At 53.8% G+C, this 23022-nt stretch overlaps 1 protein-coding gene across 6 annotated transcripts in view; it reads left to right on the forward strand.

Moving 5' to 3' along the window:
* The first annotated feature begins 1069 nt into the window (after nucleotides 1–1069).
* TRAPPC9 (trafficking protein particle complex subunit 9) overlaps nucleotides 1070–23022 on the forward strand; it is a 343110-nt gene continuing 321157 nt past the window's right edge. For 2 of the 6 annotated variants that reach the window (XM_081071109.1, XM_081071112.1), the window contains exons 1-5: nucleotides 1070–1153; nucleotides 9637–9702; nucleotides 13357–13949; nucleotides 21447–21592; nucleotides 22276–22404. In XM_081071109.1, the coding sequence (XP_080927235.1) occupies nucleotides 13366–13949; nucleotides 21447–21592; nucleotides 22276–22404 (859 nt within the window). In that variant the 5' untranslated portion in view covers nucleotides 1070–1153; nucleotides 9637–9702; nucleotides 13357–13365. Of the gene's footprint in view, nucleotides 1154–7070; nucleotides 7195–9636; nucleotides 9703–13356; nucleotides 13950–21446; nucleotides 21593–22275; nucleotides 22405–23022 lie in introns of those variants that run through there. The other 4 variants (XM_081071108.1, XM_081071111.1, XM_081071110.1 and 1 more) reach the window with 3 other exon arrangements.

Genomic DNA, 23022 nt, shown 5'->3' on the forward strand with positions numbered 1-23022 from the left:
AAAATAGTAATCTGGATAGCAAAGTAACCTAGTGCTTCTGATTATACTTTATGAAACAGGAAACCTCCTTATTAATCTATCAAGGAAGGAAACCTAACACAGTAAATGACATGTACTGATCACCTGTTATCTGCTGGGTATACACATGTTGTTTCCCAGAAAGTGTCACAGTGCATGTGCATTGTTTCAAATGTACATAGTAAATGGCAGTCATTATTAGACCCTTTGGTAATCATTTTTGAGATGTCTGTGGATGTTAAATTCGTTGGTGAAAGTTTGATGAATGGGCTGTTTATGGAATCTCAAAGTATCTTTAAAAAAAACACAAGTTACTTATGAATTACCATAGGGAAAAATAGGAACTTTAAAGTGGAGAAACTTGGCCTACGCCACGTTAGCCACGTGGTCCAACTTAACGACACGGACAATGGGACAAACCGACGTCATGCGCCTCCTGAGATAATGCTCGAAGGACGCACAGTTGCCGAAAAAGACGGGATGTGACTCTAATCTTGAGAAAGCGTTAGATACACTCAAGTTGAGGAACGTTCTACAAAATAGCTGGCCCGTATTTTTGCAACACATTCAAGCCATGAAAGAAAACAGAGAAACTGTTCCAGATAAAAGGATACTAAGAAACAATACAATAACTAATTGCAACATGTGACCCTGGATGGGAAGATAGCTATGAAGTGTATAATTGGGATAGCTCTAAGACTAATGACGCAAAAGTGTGCCTAATTGGTGAATATGGATAAATCGTGTGAGTTCTTTCTGCAATTGGTGCCAGTGCTCTACGTCTGAAATTACATACAGGAGTTAACCCAAAACAGTGTTTCCAAAAGTAGCAAAGTCTGAGGACAAAGAAACGGTCTCTGAAAGAGATTTTCATTGTGCAACAGTGTATGCATGCTTTGTGAAGCGTAGGGAAACACAGAAGGGGACGCAGAAGCGCGAGCATCCGCCCACTTGATCCGCGGCTGCCTGGGAAGGTGGCAAGCAGCGCTTGTCTCCGGGTGATGTCAGCAGGAACGTGCCAGAAACGACACGGGGCGTGGAAGGGCAGGGCTTCGGGAGACAGGAGAAAAGAGCAGCGGGTTTGCTTGGAGACCGGGAGGCCGGGCCGTGACAACTGAGTGGACGAGCAGGCGGGGTACGACTCCCCGGGAGGGCGACCAGGGCGCTGCAGGCGGCCTGGGCGGGTCTCCTCGTCCCCTTTGCCGGCGCCCACGGCGCTCCGCACGCGGCCTGGGCTGAACCCGCGAGCGCACGCAGGGCAGGCCCCGGTTCCCTTCCCACCCGGCAGCGTGACCCCGCGGCTACAACGCCGCCCGGCGCGCACCCTCCCCGCGCCAGGGACCGCGGGCCGCTGACGCACTTGGGACGCGGGCGAGAGGCTCGGTTTCCAGGGCAACCAGCGCGGGGCCTCAGCCTTTCCGCTTGCTCTGGTGCGTCACTTCCGTTCGCTCGCCGTCGTCTCGCTGTGAGGCGGTTCCGGTTGGGTCCCGCTACCCTAGTCTTGCAGGGGCGTGGGGGGGGGATGTTAGCCAAAACGCGTCTTCGGTTCCGCGGGAGGAGCTGGTCGGGGGAGGCCGGTGGAGCTCTGCCTCGTCGCCCAGCCCGTCACTGGGGCGCCGCGGGGAAGGGACGCCCCGCCGGCAAGGCGGCGCATGCGCACTCTCTCCGAGGCGCCCTCGGCAATCCGGCGTTCCGGGGTTTCCGCGCAACCGGAGGACATCCGGGGGGCGGGGCGCGGGCGAGCGAAGGCGTTGATTGGCCAGTTGGAAGCCCGGAGACTCCGGAGGCGGCGCCGGGAGCCCGCGTGTCGGCTGACCGCGCTGTCCCCTGCCTTCCCCCTTCGCGGTCTCCGCGCCCGTCGGCTGTGACGGCGTTCGCCCGGGGAGGGGCCGCCGGCCCGTGCGTCTCCGGCGACCCTCCCTGCGGGCACCGCGCCCTGGAAGGCCCGGGGGGGTCCTGGCCCGCCGCTCACCTGCGGAGCCGCTGCCGGCGCTTACGTTCGCCTCCGAAAGGACGGCTCTTTTCCGAGCCGTGGGGAGGTTGACCACGAGCTTTGCGCGCATCCTGGGCGTGGACCCCGCCGTCGCCTCCGTCGGTTTGTGCGACCTGGGGCCACTGAGCGGAGGCCTCTGGTCGCCGTGCGCCGGCCGAGCCTGAGTGCGACTCATTGGGGCGCGAAGGAGTCACCAGCAGTGACTCGAGACCCAGCTTGAGGCTCCAGAGGTAAAGCGCCGACGACGACCTCCCGGCAGTAAAGTTGGCTCCGGCTCTGCGCTGTCCGATGGCTGTGCCTTACTCCTGAGCTGCCCCACACTCAGGAAGTGCCGCCGCTCGGGCCCCTGACACCAGAACCCCCCAGGGTCGCTGAGGACGGGACGAGAGACTTGGCCAGCACAGCGCACCTCACCTGCCCGGTTGTGTTATGGTCGGGGACACTCCTACAAGTGACAGTCCTGCTCGAGGGGCTGGTCCTCAGCGGCGCTAAATAAATGCGGTTGAGGAAACGAATCTCTTCCCTTGTGGCCTGGGAGCCAGGGGTGTGGATAGCAGTGCCGGCGCCGCAGGCGGAAGCTGGGGGTGTCCCAGCCAAATCGACATCGGCACGAGGTCGCCCTGCTCCAGGGCCGCACCAGTGCATGCGACAGACTCGCACTCAAAGTGCCTTCCCACACTTGGTTTTACTTCATCCCACCAACAGCCCCATGATTATCCCCATTTTACAGATGCACACATTGAGGTTGTGTCATTAGTGAGTGAAGGAGTGGGTGTTCCCACCTGCACTATGGACTCATGTGTCAGTGACAGTTCTGAAGCCACGAAGCCTGTCCGGGCGCTGGAGCTCGGCTTTGAGACGCACGGTCAGTAGTCCAGGGAAGCAGATGCTGCCTCGTTTCCCCGGAGACCTTTCCAACAGGGCTGGTATCATCAAACTGGCAGCCTCTGTTAGGACTTTTGCGGAGGGGTGCCCGTGTGAGTGTGAGGTTGGACCTGATGATATTAGAGGCTTTTTCCAATCCGACTTTAGGTATCTGCACACTCCCGGGAGCGGGTTTGGTATAGTCTTTGAATTCTCAACATTGAGGAAATGTTAAAGCTGCAAGGGGAACACAGCCCCGGGAACAAGACAGCTCTGGGACGAGTCGGCACACCCGTTTGATGGCTGTGCCCTGGCAAGCCCTTACATTCTCTGACCTTCAGTTTTCTCAGAGATAAAATGCAGATCAGTCTCTTCCTTCTCTCCCTCCCAGATTTGCTGGAGCAATAAAATAAATGAATATAAGTGAGTACATTGTAAACAGAGACACACTGTACAAAAATAACTTTATTTCCTCTGCCAGCTTTCCATCCTGTTTCCAAATTGCTTGTCTTATCCACTTGAGAGAATAAGAACAAAGAAGGACTATGGAAAGAGTATAAGCTATGGAGGCAGACAGCCCCAGATTTGAATCCCTAAATAGCACCGGCCATCTGTGTGACCCCAGCCAAGTGGTGTCCTCTCTGGACCTCAGGGCTCAGAATAGCTACTGTACCGTGCCTGAGTCTTACTGAAGATGTGTGACTAAACATGGACCGTTGTTCCCTGCACACACACCTCCAGAAAGGGCAGCCTTAATTAATTTATTTATTTTGTAATTTTTTAGATCTAACTGGCTGTATTCAATGATTCGTGAGTCAGGAAGCATCCCACCTAGTAAACAGAAAGGTGGTCTCCGGGTTGGCCTCTTTTAACGTCTGTTTTCTGTCCTCTGTAACTGGCAGCCTGCAGCCTTCACAATATGGAGCACCATTTTGGGCAGCTTTTTTGTGGGGTGCTGGAAGCCCCTGCCTTCAGCTCTTGGGCATCTCCGTTGAAAACCCCTGCTGGCTGTCTGGTACACTGGAAATCCAAAACAGGTGGAGACCCGTGTTGCCCTGAATCTGTGTTCTGTTTATAACTCATTCCTACTCCTTGGAAAACAATTCAGTAAAGACTCAATTGGTTTTCCACTGGCTCTGGTAAGGGAGGAGGGATAGCATATTATTATTTTATAAACAATATGAATAATAAAATAAGTCAGAATAGCACTGGGCACGTAACAGAGAGTCAATAAGTGCTTGCTGGCTTAAAGCAACAGCGATGGCTCAGATAGTGTTTCCATGGCTGCTGTAGTTGCTGAGATAACCATTCCTGTCCTCCATTATATTTTTCAATTGAAAAAGAAATGTGTGCATATGGTAAAAAATTCAAACAGAACACAAAAAGACACAAGGGACAGAGTGTCTTCTGCTCCTCTGTTCTCTCAGGCCGCCCCGGGTGCCACTGTTGACAATTCCTGTGTGTCTTTCCAAATATGCTATGCACACTGCAACGTGTGTTTGTAAATTCCTTTTTAAGTTGTGTTTGTGTTCAATGTAGAGGGGCATATTACAACGTAGAGGGGTGTATTACCACGCAGAGGGGTGTGTTACCACGCAGAGCGGTGTGTTACCACGCAGAGGGGTGTGTTACCACGCAGAGCGGTGTGTTACCACGCAGAGGGGTGTGTTACCACGCAGGGGGGTGTGTTACCACGCAGAGCGGTGTGTTACCACGCAGAGGGGTGTGTTACCACGCAGAGGGGTGTGTTACCACGCAGAGCGGTGTGTTACCACGCAGAGGGGTGTGTTACCACGCAGAGCGGTGTGTTACCACGCAGAGCGGTGTGTTACCACGCAGAGGGGTGTGTTACCACGCAGAGCGGTGTGTTACCACGCAGAGCGGTGTGTTACCACGCAGAGCGGTGTGTTACCATGTAGAGGGGTATATTACCACGCAGAGGGGTGTATTACAAGTAGAGGGGTGTGTTACCACGCAGAGGGGTGTGTTACCATGTAGAGGGGTATATTACCACGCAGAGGGGTGTGTTACCACGCAGTGGGGTGTGTTACCACGCAGAGGGGTGTGTTACCACGCAGAGCGGTGTGTTACCACGCAGAGCGGTGTGTTACCACGCAGAGCGGTGTGTTACCATGTAGAGGGGTATATTACCACGCAGAGGGGTGTGTTACCACGCAGTGGGGTGTGTTACCACGCAGAGGGGTGTGTTACCATGTAGAGGGGTATATTACCACGCAGAGGGGTGTATTACAAGTAGAGGGGTGTATTACCACGCAGAGGGGTGTATTACCACGCAGAGGGGTGTATTACCACGCAGAGCGGTGTGTTACCACGCAGAGGGGTGTGTTACCACGCAGAGGGGTGTATTACCACGCAGAGGGGTGTATTACCACGCAGAGGGGTGTGTTACCACGCAGAGCGGTGTGTTACCACGCAGAGGGGTGTGTTACCACGCAGAGCGGTGTGTTACCACGCAGAGGGGTGTGTTACCACGCAGAGCGGTGTGTTACCACGCAGAGCGGTGTGTTACCACGCAGAGGGGTGTGTTACCACGCAGAGCGGTGTGTTACCACGCAGAGCGGTGTGTTACCACGCAGAGCGGTGTGTTACCATGTAGAGGGGTATATTACCACGCAGAGGGGTGTGTTACCACGCAGTGGGGTGTGTTACCACGCAGAGGGGTGTGTTACCATGTAGAGGGGTATATTACCACGCAGAGGGGTGTATTACAAGTAGAGGGGTGTATTACCACGCAGAGGGGTGTATTACCACGCAGAGGGGTGTATTACCACGCAGAGCGGTGTGTTACCACGCAGAGGGGTGTGTTACCACGCAGAGGGGTGTATTACCACGCAGAGGGGTGTATTACCACGCAGAGGGGTGTGTTACCACGCAGAGCGGTGTGTTACCACGCAGAGGGGTGTGTTACCACGCAGAGCGGTGTGTTACCACGCAGAGGGGTGTGTTACCACGCAGAGCGGTGTGTTACCACGCAGAGGGGTGTATTACAAGTAGAGGGGTGTATTACCACGCAGAGCGGTGTATTACCACGCAGAGGGGTGTATTACCACCCAGAGCGGTGTATTACCACGCAGAGGGGTGTATTACCACGTAGAGGGGTGTGTTACAAGTAGAGAGGTATAAGTCCCTAAGTGGCTTCCGCCCCTAGAGGGCGAGCTGGGCGCTGTGGTCCTGCACCCGAGGACGGCAGGCCTGTACCCGGGCCCTGTTCCGAGTCCTTGACGTAGTGGCCGGTTGGGGCCCAGAGTCGGGAGTGGGTTACCCACCAGCGCTTCCGAGACCCGCTACCTCGCGCCCCTGCCCAGCCCCCACGACTGTGCCACGACCGTGCGTGCCTCAGTTCCCCAAGCTGTAAAAGGAGGACTTAGGTGTCCCTCTGAGCGTTGGCGACACCGCTCGTGGGTGCTGAGTCCCCGGAAGGACTCCAGGCCGGGCTCGGCGCGGGGCGGCGGGGCGACGCCGCAGGGAGGCCGCGGGGCCGGTCACCCTCTACCGCGGGGGTGAAATTTGAGCTGCGCGCCCCAAGGGAGAAGGCAGCTGCGGCCGGAGGCCCCTCCCGGAGGGCCCGCCCCCGAGCGGGAGTTTCCCGCGTGTCCGCTGCGCCGCCCCCTCCGCGTCCCCTCCTCCGGCCTCCGCGTGTTTGACCGCAGGAGCGCGCGGTCCGGGCGCTTCCTACTACGCGCCGCGCCAGCGAAACGCTACAAGGAGCGCAGCGGTTTGCAGATGAGCTTCTCCGGGAACCACAACCAGAGTTTACCCAGCTGCATGGAAAGAAACCAACGTGTGGTTACCAGATTCTGATCCGGCGCAAAGAAGACATGAGCACGTAATTAACCAAATAGTATCTACAAGCAACGGCCCAGCCTCCCCTTAGGGACGCAGAGCTGCGGAAACCATTCCCTGGCCTCCCTTACTTGTCACAAGGAAAGACGAAAACGTTTCTTCAACCAAGACTGGTGGTCCCTGGGCCCAGCCACTTCCAGGGGCGAGCGCGCGGCGCCGGGTTACGCACGCCCCTCGCCCCTCCTCGCCGTCCTCCCCCCTCCCTCCTCCCCCCTCCCTCTCCCCCCTCCTCTCTCTCCTCCCTCCCCCCCTTGCTCCCTCCCTCGCTCCTCCGGCGTCTCTTTCAAAACCCGGAGCGGATCGCCGGCCGGGAAGGACCCGCGCACGCGCAGAGGCGGGCCGGCTCCGGCGCTGGTCGGAAGGTCCAGCTCCGAGCCCCGGCGGCCTCCCAGCCGCTCCGCCCCGTCGCCGGCCAGCCCGTCGGCTGCAGGTCCCGGCCCGGGGCCACCGGCTGTGTAAGTGCAACATGGGGTGCGGCCCTGGGCGGAGGAGCGGGCCGGCTGCGGGGAGGCGCTGTGTGCGGCGGCGGGCGAGGGCGCCGTCCCTGAGTGTCCGGCGGAGGGCTCGCCCCGCCCGCAGCCGCCGGCCCCCCGCCGCGCCGGGGTCCAGCTGGCACCTGCCCAACCCCGACACCTGCGTGGCGCCTGGCCACCCCGCGCAGGGCCGGGCGCACCCTGCCGCCCCTCGCCCCGGCCTCTGCCCCCCCCGGCCCGCTCCTCCGCCGAGGCCCCGCCCCGAGCCCGCCACGCCCCCGGGCCCCGCGGGGCCCCGCCTCCCGCCCGGCCGGCCGGGGGTCTCGCTGCGGGAAGGGCTGCAGCCCCCGCCCGCCGCTGCCCGGCCCTCTTCGCTCCTCTGCCGCTTGCTCCTCGGCGGCTCGGGCTTCAAAGTGCCTCGCATCCAGCTGGGCGGCATCAGCACTGTGGGGGGGGGGAGGTTTGGGGGGGCCTCGCGCTGTCAGCTCGGGAGCCTTGGCGACTGTCAACTCCGGCTGCCCTTCAGCCTCTGCAGGTTTACCTTCGCGGCGAGAGTGCCGTGTACCCACAACGCTGGTGTCAGCCCCGGGTGCTCGTTGATTTCACAGGTTTTATGGTGAAAGGGATTAAACTGTTGCAAGCAGGGCTCGATTTCGTTCAAAATGAGCTGAAGGCATCCTCCATCCTACGCCCCCCACCCCAGGTTTAAACTAGTGACTGTCGATATTTTTAAATTTTTTTATTGGGGAATATTGGGGAACAACAGTGTGTTTTTCCAGGACCCATCAGCTCCAAGTCGAGTCGTTCTTTTCAGTCTGGTTGTGGAGGGCGCAGCTCGCTGGCCCATGTGCGCATCTAACTGGCGACTTCCGTGTTAGGAGCACTGGGCGCTAACCAGTGAGAAACCGGCCTCCCAACTGTCAGTTTCTTAAAACATAGTTGCAGTCCAGCCCACTAGTAGCATTTGTTACAGCCCTAGAGCGTGATGTTGCCCACCCAGGAACATTGCAGGTTCTGGACAGCTCCTGGCAAGGTTTTGTTTCTTTTTCTGAAATTGTGTTGCAGACTAATAGTAGAGAGGGAAGAATTGTTGTCAAGAAAGATTTTTTTCCCAAATAACAGCTTTATTGAGGTATTGTTCGCATACCATATAAAATCCACCTATTTAAAGTGTACAATTCGGTGGTTTTTAATATAGTCACAGTTGTGCGACCATTACTATTCCAGAACATTTTGATCACTTGAAAAAGAAGTTCCATGCCCCTTGGGCTGTCACTCATTCTCTCCCGCATCCCCTGGCAGCTATGGGTTTACATTCTGTCTCGGATTTGCATATTTTGGGATCATAGACTATGGCCTTTTGTGACTGGCTTCTTCCACAATATTTTCAAGGTTCACCCATGTCGTACCAGTCTCAGTACTTTGTTCCTTTTTATGGCTGACTAATGTTCTGTTGTGTGGACAGACCACATTTTGTTTATCCATCCTTCAGCTGGTGGACATACGTGTTCTCACTTTTTGGCTCTTATGGATAGTACTGCTATGAACATTTGTATACAAGTTTTTATGTGGACATATGTTTTCAGATCTCTTTGGTATATAGCTAGGAGTAGAGTTGCTATTTATATGGTAACTATGTTTAACTTTTTGAGGAACTATCAAGTTGGAGAATTATATTGTTGACGTTTTAATGTTCATATTCAATTAGTCTCAGACAACAAAACCGGCCCATTGCCAGGTCTGATTTCATCAGATTCTCCCTTGAAGGGACCAGTAGCAAAGCATGGACTCTGGAGCCTTTTTTACAGGTTAGGAGACGGTGAGCAGATGATTGAGCCGGGTTCTTCACCTGCAAGATGGAACAGAGGAGTGCTCGTTTCTTAGGATTGTTGTGTCTATGTTGTAAGGAGCCCAGGGCAATTGTTTCCCACCTTATAGGAGATGAATTTCCTCCTGTGTTAGTTGCATGTTTTGAATCTGGGGCAAACGTGAACAGGAAATTTGTTTAATGCTGGGCTGCTTCAGGGAAAGACCTGCTTAAGGTTGGGTTTACTGAGCTCAGGGATTTGATTGTCGGTATGCTTTTCTGTGCCTTGTTAGAACTAAAAGGGACCCAGGGGATCATTGAGTCCAGGATGACTTCCTCATTTAGATTTCATTGATTGGTAAGTTCTAAAAAACCGGAGGATCAATATCAGGTTGTCAATTTTTATTTTTGCCCCATAGGACAATGGAAAAACAACCCCCATCCACTCTCACCATCATTTTATAAAAGCAAGAATGTTTTAACAGCACAAAATGACGTTCATAACCTAAACATAAATAACAGTAATAGTTAATATTTATAAAGCACATACTAAATTTACTTCAGTTTAGTTTTATGGAAAACTCATACATTGTTCTTATTTTTCTCGTTTACTTCAGACTAAAGAAATTGAACACCTCCTGTCCTCAAACCTGTGTCCAGGACCCACTGTCCACTATCTTCAGGTAGCTCTGCGTCTCTTTAACACACTGGGCTCCTGTGTGCATTGACTGTTTGGCTCACAAAGGAAGGGTCCTGCAGGAGCAGCATAAGCCATCGTTAGATGAGAAGGGCTGGGGCTGGGCTCTAAACCTGGCTAACCTTCTGAATACAATACCGTCAGCTCCTTGAGGTCAGACCTTCCTTTGTAAACTCTAAAGATTTTGAAATACATACTACATCTAAAGTGTATGTCATGTTTAGAAACAGTTTAAGGAATGGCAGAACAACCCCTTGGATCAGGCACCCAGCTTTTTTTTTTTTTTTAGATTTTATTGGGGACGGGGAACAGGGCTTTATTGGGGAACAGTGTGGACTTCCAGGACTTTTTCCAAGTCAAGTTGTTGTCCTGTCAGCTTTAGTTGTGGAGGGTGCTGTTCAGCTTCAAGTTGTCCTTTCAATCTTAGTTGTGGAGGGCACAGCTCAGCTCCAGGTCCAGTTGCCATTGTTAGTTGCAGGGGGCGCAGCCCACCATCCCTTGCGGGAGTCGAAGAATCGAACTGGCAACCTTGTGGTTGAGAGCCCACTGGCCCATGTGGGAATCAAACCGGCAGCCTTCGGCATTAGGAACACAGAGCTCCAACCATCTGAGCCACCGGGCCAGCCCCAGGCACCCAGCTTAAGAAATAGACCATCACTCTGAAGCCTACTGTTTCCCTTTCAAACTGTATTCCTCTTTGCCACCCGAGTAACCACTGTCCAAATATTTTTTTCTTTATAATATTACCAGATGTGTAAAGATCCCTAAACAACGCCCTGTTTAGTGTTGCTTGTTTGGAACTTTATATAACGGGATTGCACTGCTGGTATTAATCCACAGCTTGCTTTATTTCTCCATCCTGTCTTTGACTCTCATACATGCCCCTGCAGGCTAGCTGTAGGTCATTCATTTTCACTGTTCTGTGGCATTCCCTTGTGTTAAAAGATCACAGTCTACCCACTCTCCTGACGGCAGACACTTGTGTTGTGTCTGCTTCTTGCTTCTGTGAACCTTTGTTTATGTCTCCTGCCGTTCACATGCCAGACTTCCTCTAGATGAGACACTGCCAGGCCTAGCACGTACCAGTCTGCTCACGCACCTGTCGTGGAGGAGTTACCTTTGACCTACAGCTTTCAAACACTAGGTGTTTTTCATACTAAAATGCTTTGTCTGTACACCCATGTACATAGAAGTGTTACTCACAGTAGCCGGAAGCTAGAAACCACCCAAATGACTTTCGATGAAAGAATAAATAAAATGTGGTCTGGACATACAACGGAGTATTTACTCAGCCTTAGAAAGGGAAGAGGATTCTGACACCTGCTACAACGTGGATGAATCTGGAGGACGTTATACTAAGGGAGCTGAGGCAGTCACAAAAGGACCAATTCCACTTAGGTCCCTAAAGCAGTCAAATTCATGGAGACAGGCTTGGGCAGGGAGCGTTAGTGTTGACTGGGAACAGAGTTTCAGCTGGGGAAGATGAGAAAGTTCTGGCGAGGGTGGCACAACAGTGTGAATGTACTTAACGCCACAGAACTATACACGTAACTGGTAAATTTTATGAAAACATTTTTTGGTCAGTCTGGTGGGTATGCCATCGTCTGTTTCAATAATCTACTGTGGTTTCAATGTGCTGTTTCTAGATTGCCCTTGAGGTGGGGCACCTTCCCGCACGTGTCTTGGCTCCTTGTGTTTCCTCTTCCGAGATGCCCATTGGAGCATTTTGCCCATATTCTGCTTGAGTGAGGTATCTTTCTCTTACCCCCGGATGATCCACTGTCCTGCTGCCATTTTTTGGAGAGTCTGTCCTTTCCGAATACCCTACCATGGCATCTCTGCCATATTTCAAATTACTGAGTGTGGGGGTCTGGTTCTGGGCTTGATTACATTCCATTTTTCTCTTTATCCCTGTATGAGTATTATGCGGACTGTAGCTTGTCACTTCCCCCGATTTATTGAAATACAATTCACATACCATATAGTTCACCCATTTAAACATACGATGTAGTGGTTTTTAATGTATTCACAGAGCTGTGCAGCCATCATCACAATGAATTTTAGAATATTTCATCACCCCAAAAAGAAACCCTGTGCCCCATTAGCTGTTCTATCTGGTCTTGCTACCTGGTGGGACAAATGCCCTCTGCAGTGGTGGTGCTTCAGGAGTTTCTAGGCTGTTCTTGACCGCAAATTAACATGTTGCATTCCATGAAAAATCTGGCAGGAATGCTAATCAGAATTGTATTGAATCTATATATCAAATTGGGGAGAATTAGCATCTTTACGGTATTAACTGTGTCTGCTCTCGAACATATCTGGGGCCCTGCCTTTCCATCTACACAGCCTGGCACGTGGGACGTTCTTACTAAATATCAAGTATGTGAATGATGAGATTTTATACCTCACTAGTTTTAACTGTTGCCTTTTATAAAAGAGAAAACAATCTCAGTGAAGCTGGGACTCACCTGTGGTCACAAAGGGTGACAGCCAGGGCCTGAGCCAACTCAGAGGGCCCAGAGTTCCCTGCCTCCTGCTGCTAATGAAGCCGCAGTATCTCTCGGCTAATAACGTGTGCTGGTTGGCTGCTTTCCCTGTCATTAATTTGATCTTACCTGTAGGCGTCTTTGCTCTGGTGGGCCTGTGTGTGATTTGTGCTCACGTGTGCACTAGTGAACGAAGGTCTGTGTGTGGGAGGGCCCCATGCCTGGTGTCCGAGTGGTTTGTACCAGGCACAGACTGCCACTGAGCACGCACTTGAATTGGGAAACAAAATCATAAATGCTGGAATTTCCATTAGGATTCAAAATCCTCAGTTTCTACAACCTACTAGACCTTGATGTAGCCCACCCTAATTTTGGGTGCAAACATATTGAATAACACGAGGACACTTCATTGTACAGCATTGGGGAAGGAGGTCTTTGTATGATTTTTCTCTTTCTTTTTTCTCACCCTCCTTCTCCTGGGCCTTTTCATTATATTCTGCTGAGGGGGTGGCGGAGCGGCTCCTTCCTTCCTTCCTTCCTTCCTTCCTTCCTTCCTTCCTTCCTTCCTTCCTTCCTTCCTCCCTCCCTCCCTCCCTCCCTCCCTCCCCCCCCTCCCTCCCTCCCTCCCTCCCTCCCCCCTTCCTCCCTCCCTCCCCCCTCCCTCCCTCCCTCCCTCCCCCCTCCCTCCCTCCCTCCCCCCTCCCTCCCTCCCTCCCTCCCTCCCTCCCTCCCTCCTTCCTCCCTCCCTCCCTCCCTCCTTCCTCCCTCCCTCCCTCCCTCCCTCCCCCCCTCCCTCCGTCCCTCCCTCCCTCCCCCCTCCCTCCTTCCTCCCTCCCTCCCTCCCTCCCCCCCTCCCTCCCTCCCTCCCCCTCCCTCCCCCCTCCCTCCCTCCCTCCCTCCCTCCCTCCCCACCCCCTCCCTCCTTCCCTCCCTCCCGAAAACGCTTTTGAGCGCGGACGCCGCCCCACCAGTCCTGGCGAGGTGTTGGGAGCAGAAAACAAGAGGCAGCGCCGCTCGTGCAGGAGCGCAGGGCCCAGCGCAGCGCGGTGCTGCAGGTTCCGAGGACGCGTTGCGCGTGGGCTTGCCCCGCCCGCTGCTCCCCAGTGGGCCCGCAGCCCCCGCCCGCCTCAGTGTCTCCTTTTGTCTGTTCCCAGGTGCTGACCATGAGCGTCCCCGACTACATGCAGTGCGCCGAGGACCACCAGACCCTCCTCGTCGTGGTGCAGCCCGTGGGCGTCGTCTCGGAAGAGAACTTCTTCCGAATCTACAAGCGGATCTCGTCCGTGAGCCAGACCAGCGTGCGCGACTCGCAGCGCGTGTTGAACATCCGCTACCGGCATCACTACCCGCCCGAGAACAACGAGTGGGGCGACTTCCAGACGCACCGCAAGGTCGTGGGGCTCGTCACCGTCACGGACTGCTGCTCGGCCAGGGAGTGGCCGCAGACCTTGGAGAAGTTCCACGTGCAGAAGGAGCTGTACGGCGCCACGCTCTACGACTCGCGGCTCTTCGTGTTCGGGCTGCAGGGGGACGTCGCGGAGCAGCCGCGCACCGACGTGGCTTTCTACCCCAGCTACGAGGACTGCCCGACGGTGGAGAAGAGGATGGAGGACTTCATCGAGTCGCTCTTCATCGTGCTGGAGTCCAAGCGTCTGGACAGGGCCACAGACAAGTCCGGGGACAAGATCCCCCTGCTCTGTGTCCCGTTCGAGAAGAAGGACTTCGTGGGACTGGACACGGATAGCAGGTAAGTGGACCCAGAGGCCGGGCCCTTGGCCTCCGCGGGGGTTGCTTCCTGGCTTCCACGAGGGATGAGAAGGGTGGGGTTGCATTGCAGCGCAGGGGTGGAAAGGCAAACCCAGGGCAGCCTTTGTGTAAGGGACACCCCGGACGGCTCCGTGTGCCCCCTCCTCCCCTTCAGCCCCGCCCGCGGCCAGTGCCCTCCCCGCAGCCACGCGGGGCTCGGGCACCAGAGGAGGCGGGTCTGAGCTGCGAGGTGCCCCGAGTGACCGGCACTCAGACCTGGAGACTTAGTGCAGAAAAGAGAACGTGAGACAGCTCCTCAGGATTTTTTATATTGATTACACCTCCAAATGATAGTGTTTGACACGTTAGGTTAGATGAAGTACATTATTATAATAGTTTCCAGTGTTTAGTGTTTACTTTTTCAAATGTGGCAACTAGAAAACTTAAATTGATGTGCGTGGCTCACGGTTTAGTTCTATTGGACAGCGGTGCCTTAGAGCAGAGTTTGAAGCTCATTTTCAGTGTCACCCTTGGGTGTATAGGTGAGAGTCTGAATGTGGGAAGGCTGCAGACCTGGGTGCTAGTGGAGCGGGAAGGGGACCCATGTCCTGTGCTTCCCAGGCGGGGTACTCCCTGTGCACGGGTCAGGCCCCGTCTTCCGGCCTGGTAGCCACTGTGTCAGATGCTGTCCGCCGAGACGCGTGTCGGGGTGTCAGAACCACGAGGGCCTTTCTAGAGACTTCCTTCCACAGATGGAAGTGTCTGCAGAACAGGGAGCGTGGACAGAGCAGGAAGCGGTCAGTCCCCCTGCGACCACGTGGCTGGCTTCACTGTGCCTCTGAATTGCAGATGGCTCTCCCGGGCCGTGCTCTCCCGTCCGTCCTCTGCTCGGGCTCCCCTGTTGCCGTGTGACCAGCAGCAGAGGACGAGACGCAAGCTGAGGCTGCGGCTGTGTCCCCAGAGTGGGCCCCTTTGGCTCGGGGGAGTGTGGGGGGCGGTGTCACTCCAGCTTCACGCCTTGGGCACCCTGAGTCGCTGCCGCCTCCACGCAGACTTCGGGTGATGGTCCCACAGGGGAGGACTGATGACATAATGTACATCCTGGCCCAGCGCCCACTGCAGAGTCGGGGCTCCATGTGTTTCTCGAACTGACCTAAGGTTAAACAGTGCCTTTCTGGTTGTTGGTAAGTTGGCAGAGAAGATGTCTGGGAGCTGAGAGAAAATTGGTCCAGGCCAGGCCAGCCCTGCAAGTGAGAAGCACAGAGCGCAGCCTGCGTCACACTGGCGTGGGGCGCCTGGCAGCGTGCGGAGTCGTTTTCGTGCCCTCCCCCGGGCACGGGTAGGTGGCCTGAGGGAAGGACAGGCGTACTCCCCACGACCTGTACTTCATCCTCGCAGCGGCCTATGATCCCGTGCCAGCGCTCCCCTTTCTCTCCTTGGAGCTGAGGTGGCAAAGTCCAGGAGCCTGGGCAGCGGCTAAGGGCAGAGCTGCTGAGCCTCCGGGGCTGTCAGGCGGGTCGTCCCTGATTGTGGGGGCTGCACTCAGCCCCCAGCCCCGCGTCAGGCATCTGCAGCGCGCAGGGCCCGGCTTCTCCCCACCGCACAGACCGCTGGGTGAGCACTGGCAGCCCTGCTCTGACCCCTGGCCCAGTGCCACCTCCTCCTTAGCTATATGAGACACCGGTGACAGATTTTGGTCTTGAGGCCACAGACCCACCACAGCAGAGAAGACCAGCTTGATCTTGCCGTTTGAAATCTATGCTCACAATTCTGCAGGAGTACCAACGCTGTTTTGGGACACCTGCATGCTGTCCTGATATTAACGGGGCACATACTGGCTGATATTCACAGGGGTGGACGGAGTGCCTTCCTCTGTGTGCCAGGCACGGCTGTGGGCGTCCACAACACAGCCGTGCATTGTCCCTCCTTCCTGGCGGCCGCCCCACTCTATGCTAACCGCACTGGAAACCCTCAGCCATCACTCGGACTTCAGTGAGAGAACAGCAACCCCGGATCAAACGCAGTGCCCTCTCATCCCTGTTAATCCCTGTGGCCTTCACTGCTCCAAACTTCTCTGATGTTTGCAGCAATGATTTGGGGCAGGAACAGAGCCCAGCTCTCACCTGCAGCTCTTGGTGGGAGTGACACAAAGTGTCCACCTGAAATGAGGTGGTAGTTTGCAGCTCGGAAGGAAATGCCTAGATGCAGGTCTGATTTTGCTTTGACTTACTGAGCGCCCTGCTGGGCTCCCGTGGCAGGTACGGCCGAGTTCAGGTCCAGGCTTCTCCGGAGCAGCAGGTGGGGGTGGGTCTTACTTAAACATCACGTGTGTCCCCCGCCTCACCACAGCCGGCGGTAAATGCTCACACACGGACTGTCATGAAGCTGTCAACGTTATTTTTGTTCTTGTGTGTTTCTAATTTTTGCTTGTTCCTCTTTCTTTTCTTTTCCTTTTTTTTCTATCATACCGCCCTGTGAGTATGTTGTTGGGTCTGAAAAGGTAGGCTGTGAACGTACTGCTTTGACCATAGCTAGACCCCCCGAGCTGCCTTCTCATCACCTTCATCGCTTGAAAAACAAAAACTTACCGCTGCCTTGATCCATGTGTTATCCTGGTCGTCCTTTTATTTTCTAATTTTTTGTTTTGAATTGAGGCTTTCCTAGCACGTAACCCAGCAGTGTTTGAGATCTACTAAAACTCTTGCTCTGGGGAACTGGTTGGTCTTACTGAGTATTTGTGACCAATGAGCCCTTACTCATTTTTTAAAAATGTGTTTGGAGGGAGTGAGATGCTAATTGATTTTGGTGGCTGCAGAGGGGTATTTCTGGGCTGTTTAAACTTGGAAAGTCGAAGACTCGAGCGCCTTGCTTGATTCCGGCTTTTAGATGAGCGCACTGGGCACGTGATCCTTGGCTGCCGCTGGGCGATGTGCATGAGGCTTCTCCTTGGCAGTCAGCGGCAGAAGCGTGCCCGGCCTGGGGGCGCTGGCCGCGGAGGGACGCTGCTGGAGGCAGCAGCTGCCAGGGTTGCTTTTGCTTTCACCTTGAGCATGCCGTGGACTGGACTTCACCTTAGCCACTTTCCTTCATAAAGGGGGCGCAGGCCCCTCTAAGAAAGATGCCCATCTGGTGCCCCCTTAATGAGGGTGACTTTTCTAAGTCTCAGGAAAATACGGCCTTCTCCTAAATGGCTAGTTTGTTTGGGTCTCGTGGGCACAAGGACCTCCGTAATGGGCCAGAGAGTCCCCTCTGCTTTAGCCAGTATGCGTTCAGAGCCAGGTGTGCCGTTCACCGTTAGCAACCGTACAGGCCCTTGTCTGAACCAGCCTTTACTTTGAACCCCATGTTGGCAAGACAGCCGTGTCTGTATTTGTGGAGGCCTCTGCCCGTCACTGAGGGGCGTGTCGTGACTTTGCAGTGAGGAAACTCCAACACGCAGGGTCAGCCCTGAGGGGGGACTCTTCGGTGGCCCCAGACCTTGTAATCTCCCCCTGGGCCATCTCACCCATCGGGAAAGGTTTGCCATCACCATGCTGGCCAGGAGGCCTCGGTCCAAATGGGGAAGACTGGCCCTTTCCTGCTGGGGGCCCCATTCCAGAGTCCATGTTGGATGTGGTTTTTAGATGCTTATTCGACATTCAAGTGACGATTTCAAAGTGGCCATTAGTGTCATGAGCCTGGAACGCAGGTGAAGGAGCTAGATGAGCAACGTCCATGGGGAGCTGTTAGTATTTGGCTTGCATTTAAATGTGACCCTGGATGAGCTCATCTAGAGAGGTGGGAGGGAGTCCGGGCTGTGCCCACGGCCTTGGAGGAAAGCCCGGGTCGTGGAGGTTAGTTATTCAAGCAGTTTGGGATTTGAGAAGTGGCGGCCCTGTATCCCAGACGTGCTGGGGCGGGGCAGCTCCTAAAGAAATCTGAGGGGGCGTCTCAGGGTGCTTGCTCTGGTGGCAGGCAGGGCGTAGGAGGTGAGCCTTCTTAGGAGCCGGAGTTGGTGGGAGTGGGGAGAAGGTAGGGTCACAGTCATCCGTGAGGGAGGGACGCAGGCCCGAGGAGGGCGGGAGGCCTAGCCGAGGGGACTCAGAGGCAGGTCGCGTCGCGGATCCAAGGAGAGAGGTGATGGGGAATTGGGAGGAGGAGCTGGCATGTTGGGTTGTTGGATAGTTCCAGAATAGTCTTTGCCCCCCAAAAAATAGACTTGAAAAAGGAAACAAACCTGTTAAGGACGTCGACAGTTACTGTGGAGGATGCACTTCCCTTTGGGTCTTTCTAAGTGTCATGCACTCCTTTGGGAGGTTCCCAGAAGGCTGAGACAGCCTGTCACAGGGGCTTAATACTTGTTAGGGGGAAGAAGTCCGGGGTAAGGGGGGAGGGGAACGAGCATGACGGTGTCAGGTACCACGCAGCCAGCCGCCCAACCTGCGTATTTCATTCAGTCGCAGATGCTGGTAACCCTGGGATGACCTGGTCTTGGGGCAGTTAAGGCCCTTCCTGTATGTCAGTCTACGACAGAATTTTTCTTGTGTGGTATTTTGGCAATTTCCTCCAAAGTATTTTCACATTATTTAAAATATTTCATAGTTCTGTTGAATCACATGACCTTAATATGAGAAGCTGTGAGCGTATTTAGATGACTCATTTTTGTCAAAATTCTATGTTTTCCAAACGAGTAGTTTCTGATCTCAACGATGGCACTTTCATTTTTGAAAATGTGCTGGGCTGCCTTTGCCCCAGCAGAAGTGCGCCTTTGTTCAGTCTCTGAGAAGATGGAGTAATTTCCTTTTTGGGAAGAGTTCAGGCAGGCTGCTTTAAAGTAAATGTCAGTCTGACACGTTGGGAGTAGTGTTCAAGCCTAATTCAAATCTGCTGAGTGAGTATCATCGTAGTACTTGTAACCTTCGCCGAGTATTAAAAACCTACGGTTGTGTTATTGGGGGAGGAAAGGTGATTTTAAAGGATACTAAGTCCTTTTCCTGGTGAGGGAAGGCGGGTATGCACTGCCACGCCCGAAGGGAGAGGCTTTGGAATGGCGTTCTGTGAGGGACGGACTGGCCCGCTGTTTCTCACAAGTACAGGAGTTTCTATTACATTATTCTATCCCATTGTTCGACATCAGGTGAGGATAGGAGTCCTTACACAGCACAGTGGGTTGACATCAGAGTAAGATACCTGCACAGCTGTGAAGTGGACCTTTGTTCCCCACAGGTCCAGTGGCTGTTCCCCACAGGTCCAGTGGCATGTGACCCACTATGTGAGAATCCTTGACTTTGCGCTGTGGGCTGTGGTTTTGCCTGTTGCTCTTCCCTTCCCTCTCCCCAAATGCCCTCAGAGAGGTCATGGTCTTGATGGAGGGATGGACAGGCATCCAGATGGTAACTAGGCTGACCTGTCCTGGGGGGCAACCCAGCTGAGAGCTAAGGACACTGTCAGGGGAGAGTTCCTGGAGGCAGAGGGCTCAGCATTGAGTTCTGAAGACAGCATGGGAGTCTGCCAGGTGAAGCGGCCAGGAGGGTGGCTCAGGTGGCAGGAGCAGCCCAGGTGAGGGCTGGAGGCTTGTGGGGCAGTGGCTGGGGGAGGTTACCCTGTGCTGAGAAGCTCTAAGGGGTCGCTGCCCCGGAGTTCAGGGTGGGAGGGTTCTCCCCTGGGGAAGCGCTGGAGAAGGCCTGGTCATTGAGGGCTTTGGAGGGGCTTGTCTTTGTGAGAACTGACAGCAGAGGGAGTGGGGAAGGTGCCAGCAGGGAGTGACGTAGAGGAGAGTTAGTCCTGGTTTTGCCTCTCCTGACGTTCTGCAGAGGGAAGGGTTGGGATGGGCAGTGACAGCTCTGTGTGCATTTGAGACCCATCCATTCCTTTGTTTTTGAATCCAGAGGAGACGGGTCGATACACAATAGTGAGCAAAACAGACTCGCCTCTTTGGAGCTTACAGACGTCAGAAGTTGATTCAGCACAGAACATTCTAGGAACACAGCAGGGACACCTAAGCCAAAGTGCAGAGGTTGGAGGCAGGGAAGGCTGCCTTGAGAAATGACAGAATGAGCCCTCAGGAGAGTGGGAAGTACTGAGACAGAAGTCCAGGTAGAGCCTGAGGTCACCCGGGAGGCCAGAAATCAGTAAGGCTGCGAGAGCAGGGAGCAGTGGTGGGCCGGGCAGTGGGAGGGGCCAGAACTGTGCTGGGAACCTTTGGAGGGTTTGCAGGGGGGCGGTTTGGGAAAACGTGAGTGTGTGTGTGAGTGTGTATGAGAGAGTGTGTGTGTGAGTGTGTGTGAGTGTGTGAGAGTGTATGTGTGTGAGTGTGTATGTGAGAGAGTATGTGAGAGTGTGTGTGAGTGTGTGAGTGTGTGTGAGTGTGTGTGAGTGTGTGTGAGAGAGTGTGTATGTGTGTGTGTGAGAGTGTGTGAGTGTGTGTGTAGTAGGGGCCAAGTGGAGGGAGTCAGAAGATCATTATGAGCTGTTGAGGTGACCAGTGGGGGAGAGAGGTGACAGGTGTCACTTGGGGATGGCAGCGGCAGTTCAGATGTAGTCTTCCCTTACAGGGGGGCTTGTTAGTGTTGGGGGGGCAGGGGGGCATGGTAACCGTGCCTGAGACCAGGTGGAGAACATGGAGGCTGGTTCCCTGTTCTCTCCCTCTGCCTCATGGGTTGGTCTTACTTCAGCCAATACCTGGAACAGAAACGCTAAATTCCAGGCTGGCCAAGGAGTGGTTGAGCTCGGGAGAATTCGAGTTGACGGCATTTAACTTTGTATTGAGATCTGTCAACCACATTCATGGAGCTGGAAATATCATACCTTTTGGATTTATAGGGGTGCTTATTTGTGATAAGATTGCTTTCATGGTCAAAGAAATTTAACACAGCTGTTATTTTGTCTTGAAAAAAAGGAAAAACAGTACAGGAAGATGCTGGTGTAGTGTCTTTGGTTTCTGAGTTGATGCGGACGTAAGGCCTTTGCATTATTTAGGGGACCGTCCTTGCCAGTATGTAAAGAGCAGTTAGCGAGCGCCCAGTCCCGCCCTCTCCAAACAGTGCTGAAGCTCGCTCGGAAATAGTGAAGCCAAAGGTCTTGGTTGCAAAAGCCAAGTGCTTGGCTTGTGCTATGCAGCGTAGCTCTCTTTATAAAATAATAATAGGTTTGAAGTTCAGAACGTGGAAGAGAATTGAGTTTCTAAAAAGCTGAAATGAACTTTCTCGTGCTAATGTCGTGACTGGCAAATCTGAAAATAAAAACCCTCCTCTAATATTGCCTAAGCGAAATGCACGGTAGAAGTCACGTCCACCATTGAAAGCGTAACTGTTTTTGAAGTCAGGACCGTCCCAGCTCACGGACTGGTGATGACGGCTGCTGGCTTTCAGTTACCGAGCCTCCAGCTGCCCTCTTAGCGTGTGTTTTTTGTTTTTTGTTTTTTCTTTGTAGCGAGAGTTGCACAGCGCTTAGCCGGGATGCTTTCGGGGCACACTTAGCGCATTAGTGGTGACCCGTCTCCGTGCGTTTTCTGTTTCAGACACTACAAGAAGCGGTGCCAGGGGCGCATGCGCAAGCACGTGGGGGACCTGTGCCTGCAGGCTGGCATGCTGCAGGACTCGCTCGTGCATTACCACATGTCCGTGGAGCTCCTGCGCTCCGTGAACGACTTCCTGTGGCTGGGAGGTAAGGTTATCCGATGGAGACGATCAGATGTGTCATTATGGCAACTATTAGTTGAAATAAGAGAGAAACAGAGAAAAAATAGCTCTGCACCCAAAGGGCTAGGACGGCCCATGGCCACGCTTGAGATTCTTAGGTTGTCACCGCCATTGATAGAAGCCCGTCATGTACTCCAAGGAAAAGCAGTGGCCTTTTCAGGGGAGACGAGGCCGCAGGTGTCTGCTGTGGTCAGGAGAAAGCCCCTTAGGGTGCCTGATGTGGTTAGGCGCTGTGGTCCTGCTGGGGTGGCATGACTTTGAAATATTCCCAGTCTGGGGCATTTCCTGCCCCACATCTTGGTAGTGTCAGAATCTGGTGCAGAGGCTGCTACTTGTGCGCACTGCTGTGCGCACTGCACTGTTGGTGAAATGAAAGAATGTGTGCGTGGCTGAGGGGCTGGCCTGTTTCACATGGGGACGCAGTCCCTCCGTGAAACCTTGAGTAGCGTGAGAGTTTTCTGTGTGGCCAGCCTTGACACGGGCACGTGGAAGATGATAGGTGGCATGTACCTGTTTGTAACCGTGATCTGCAGGTTCGATCTTTGTTTTGGGGGAGAATTGGCATTCCCACCTCAAGTGTTCAAATCATTCTTAGGCACTGAAATTCGCACTCATTGTTTTTTTTTTTTTTTTTTTTTCAATGCCCAGCGGCCCTTGAAGGGTTGTGTTCGGCGTCTGTCATCTATCACTATCCTGGTGGAACCGGTGGTAAGACGGGAGCTCGGAGGTTCCCGGGGAGCTCACTTGCTGCTGAAGCAGCCAACAGACATCGACCAGGTGAGCGCTGCCCTTTCCGTGGCCTGGACTCAGTCAGTCCTTAAGCAAGCAGGTGCAATTGATTACCTCTCCCTCGAGTTCGGCCTGACTAATGTTTGAATAAAGTATGGAGTCTGTGGAGTCCAAAATCTTGCACGGCAGATATTTTCTTCTGATTTTATTGAATATTTATGGATCTTATTAAATACTGTTAATGGACTGCCATGACTGGTTGGAACACTTGCGTAAAATTTCATGGCAGGTTGACCTAGAAGTTCTGTGTCTGTGTCTTTTTCATAATTTCTGTATGTTGGGTGAAGCAAGTCCCAGAGGTCAGACATACCAGCTAATTCAGGGCCTGGTGGCTGGTTCTTATTTTCTCCTGGATGATGAAGTTCTCTTCATAAGTTAAGTCTGATTTGCTTGTGTTTGTTAGCACCAGTGAAGTGTAAAAAGTCTGGAGAAGCACACACACACACTTGTTGAATGAACTGTACCCTTTTGGTCCTTAATGAGTGAACTTGCCTTTAATGGTTCAGGATATGATTGTCATATTGCCTAGGTCACAAAGATAGGAAGAACGAAGGCAGTGATCCAGGTTAGACACAAAACTGCTAGGTGCTTTCTGTTCCATGAGAT

This window comes from Rhinolophus hipposideros (genome assembly GCF_964194185.1).
Source record: "Rhinolophus hipposideros genome assembly, chromosome: 13".
Lineage (NCBI taxonomy): Eukaryota > Metazoa > Chordata > Mammalia > Chiroptera > Rhinolophidae > Rhinolophus > Rhinolophus hipposideros.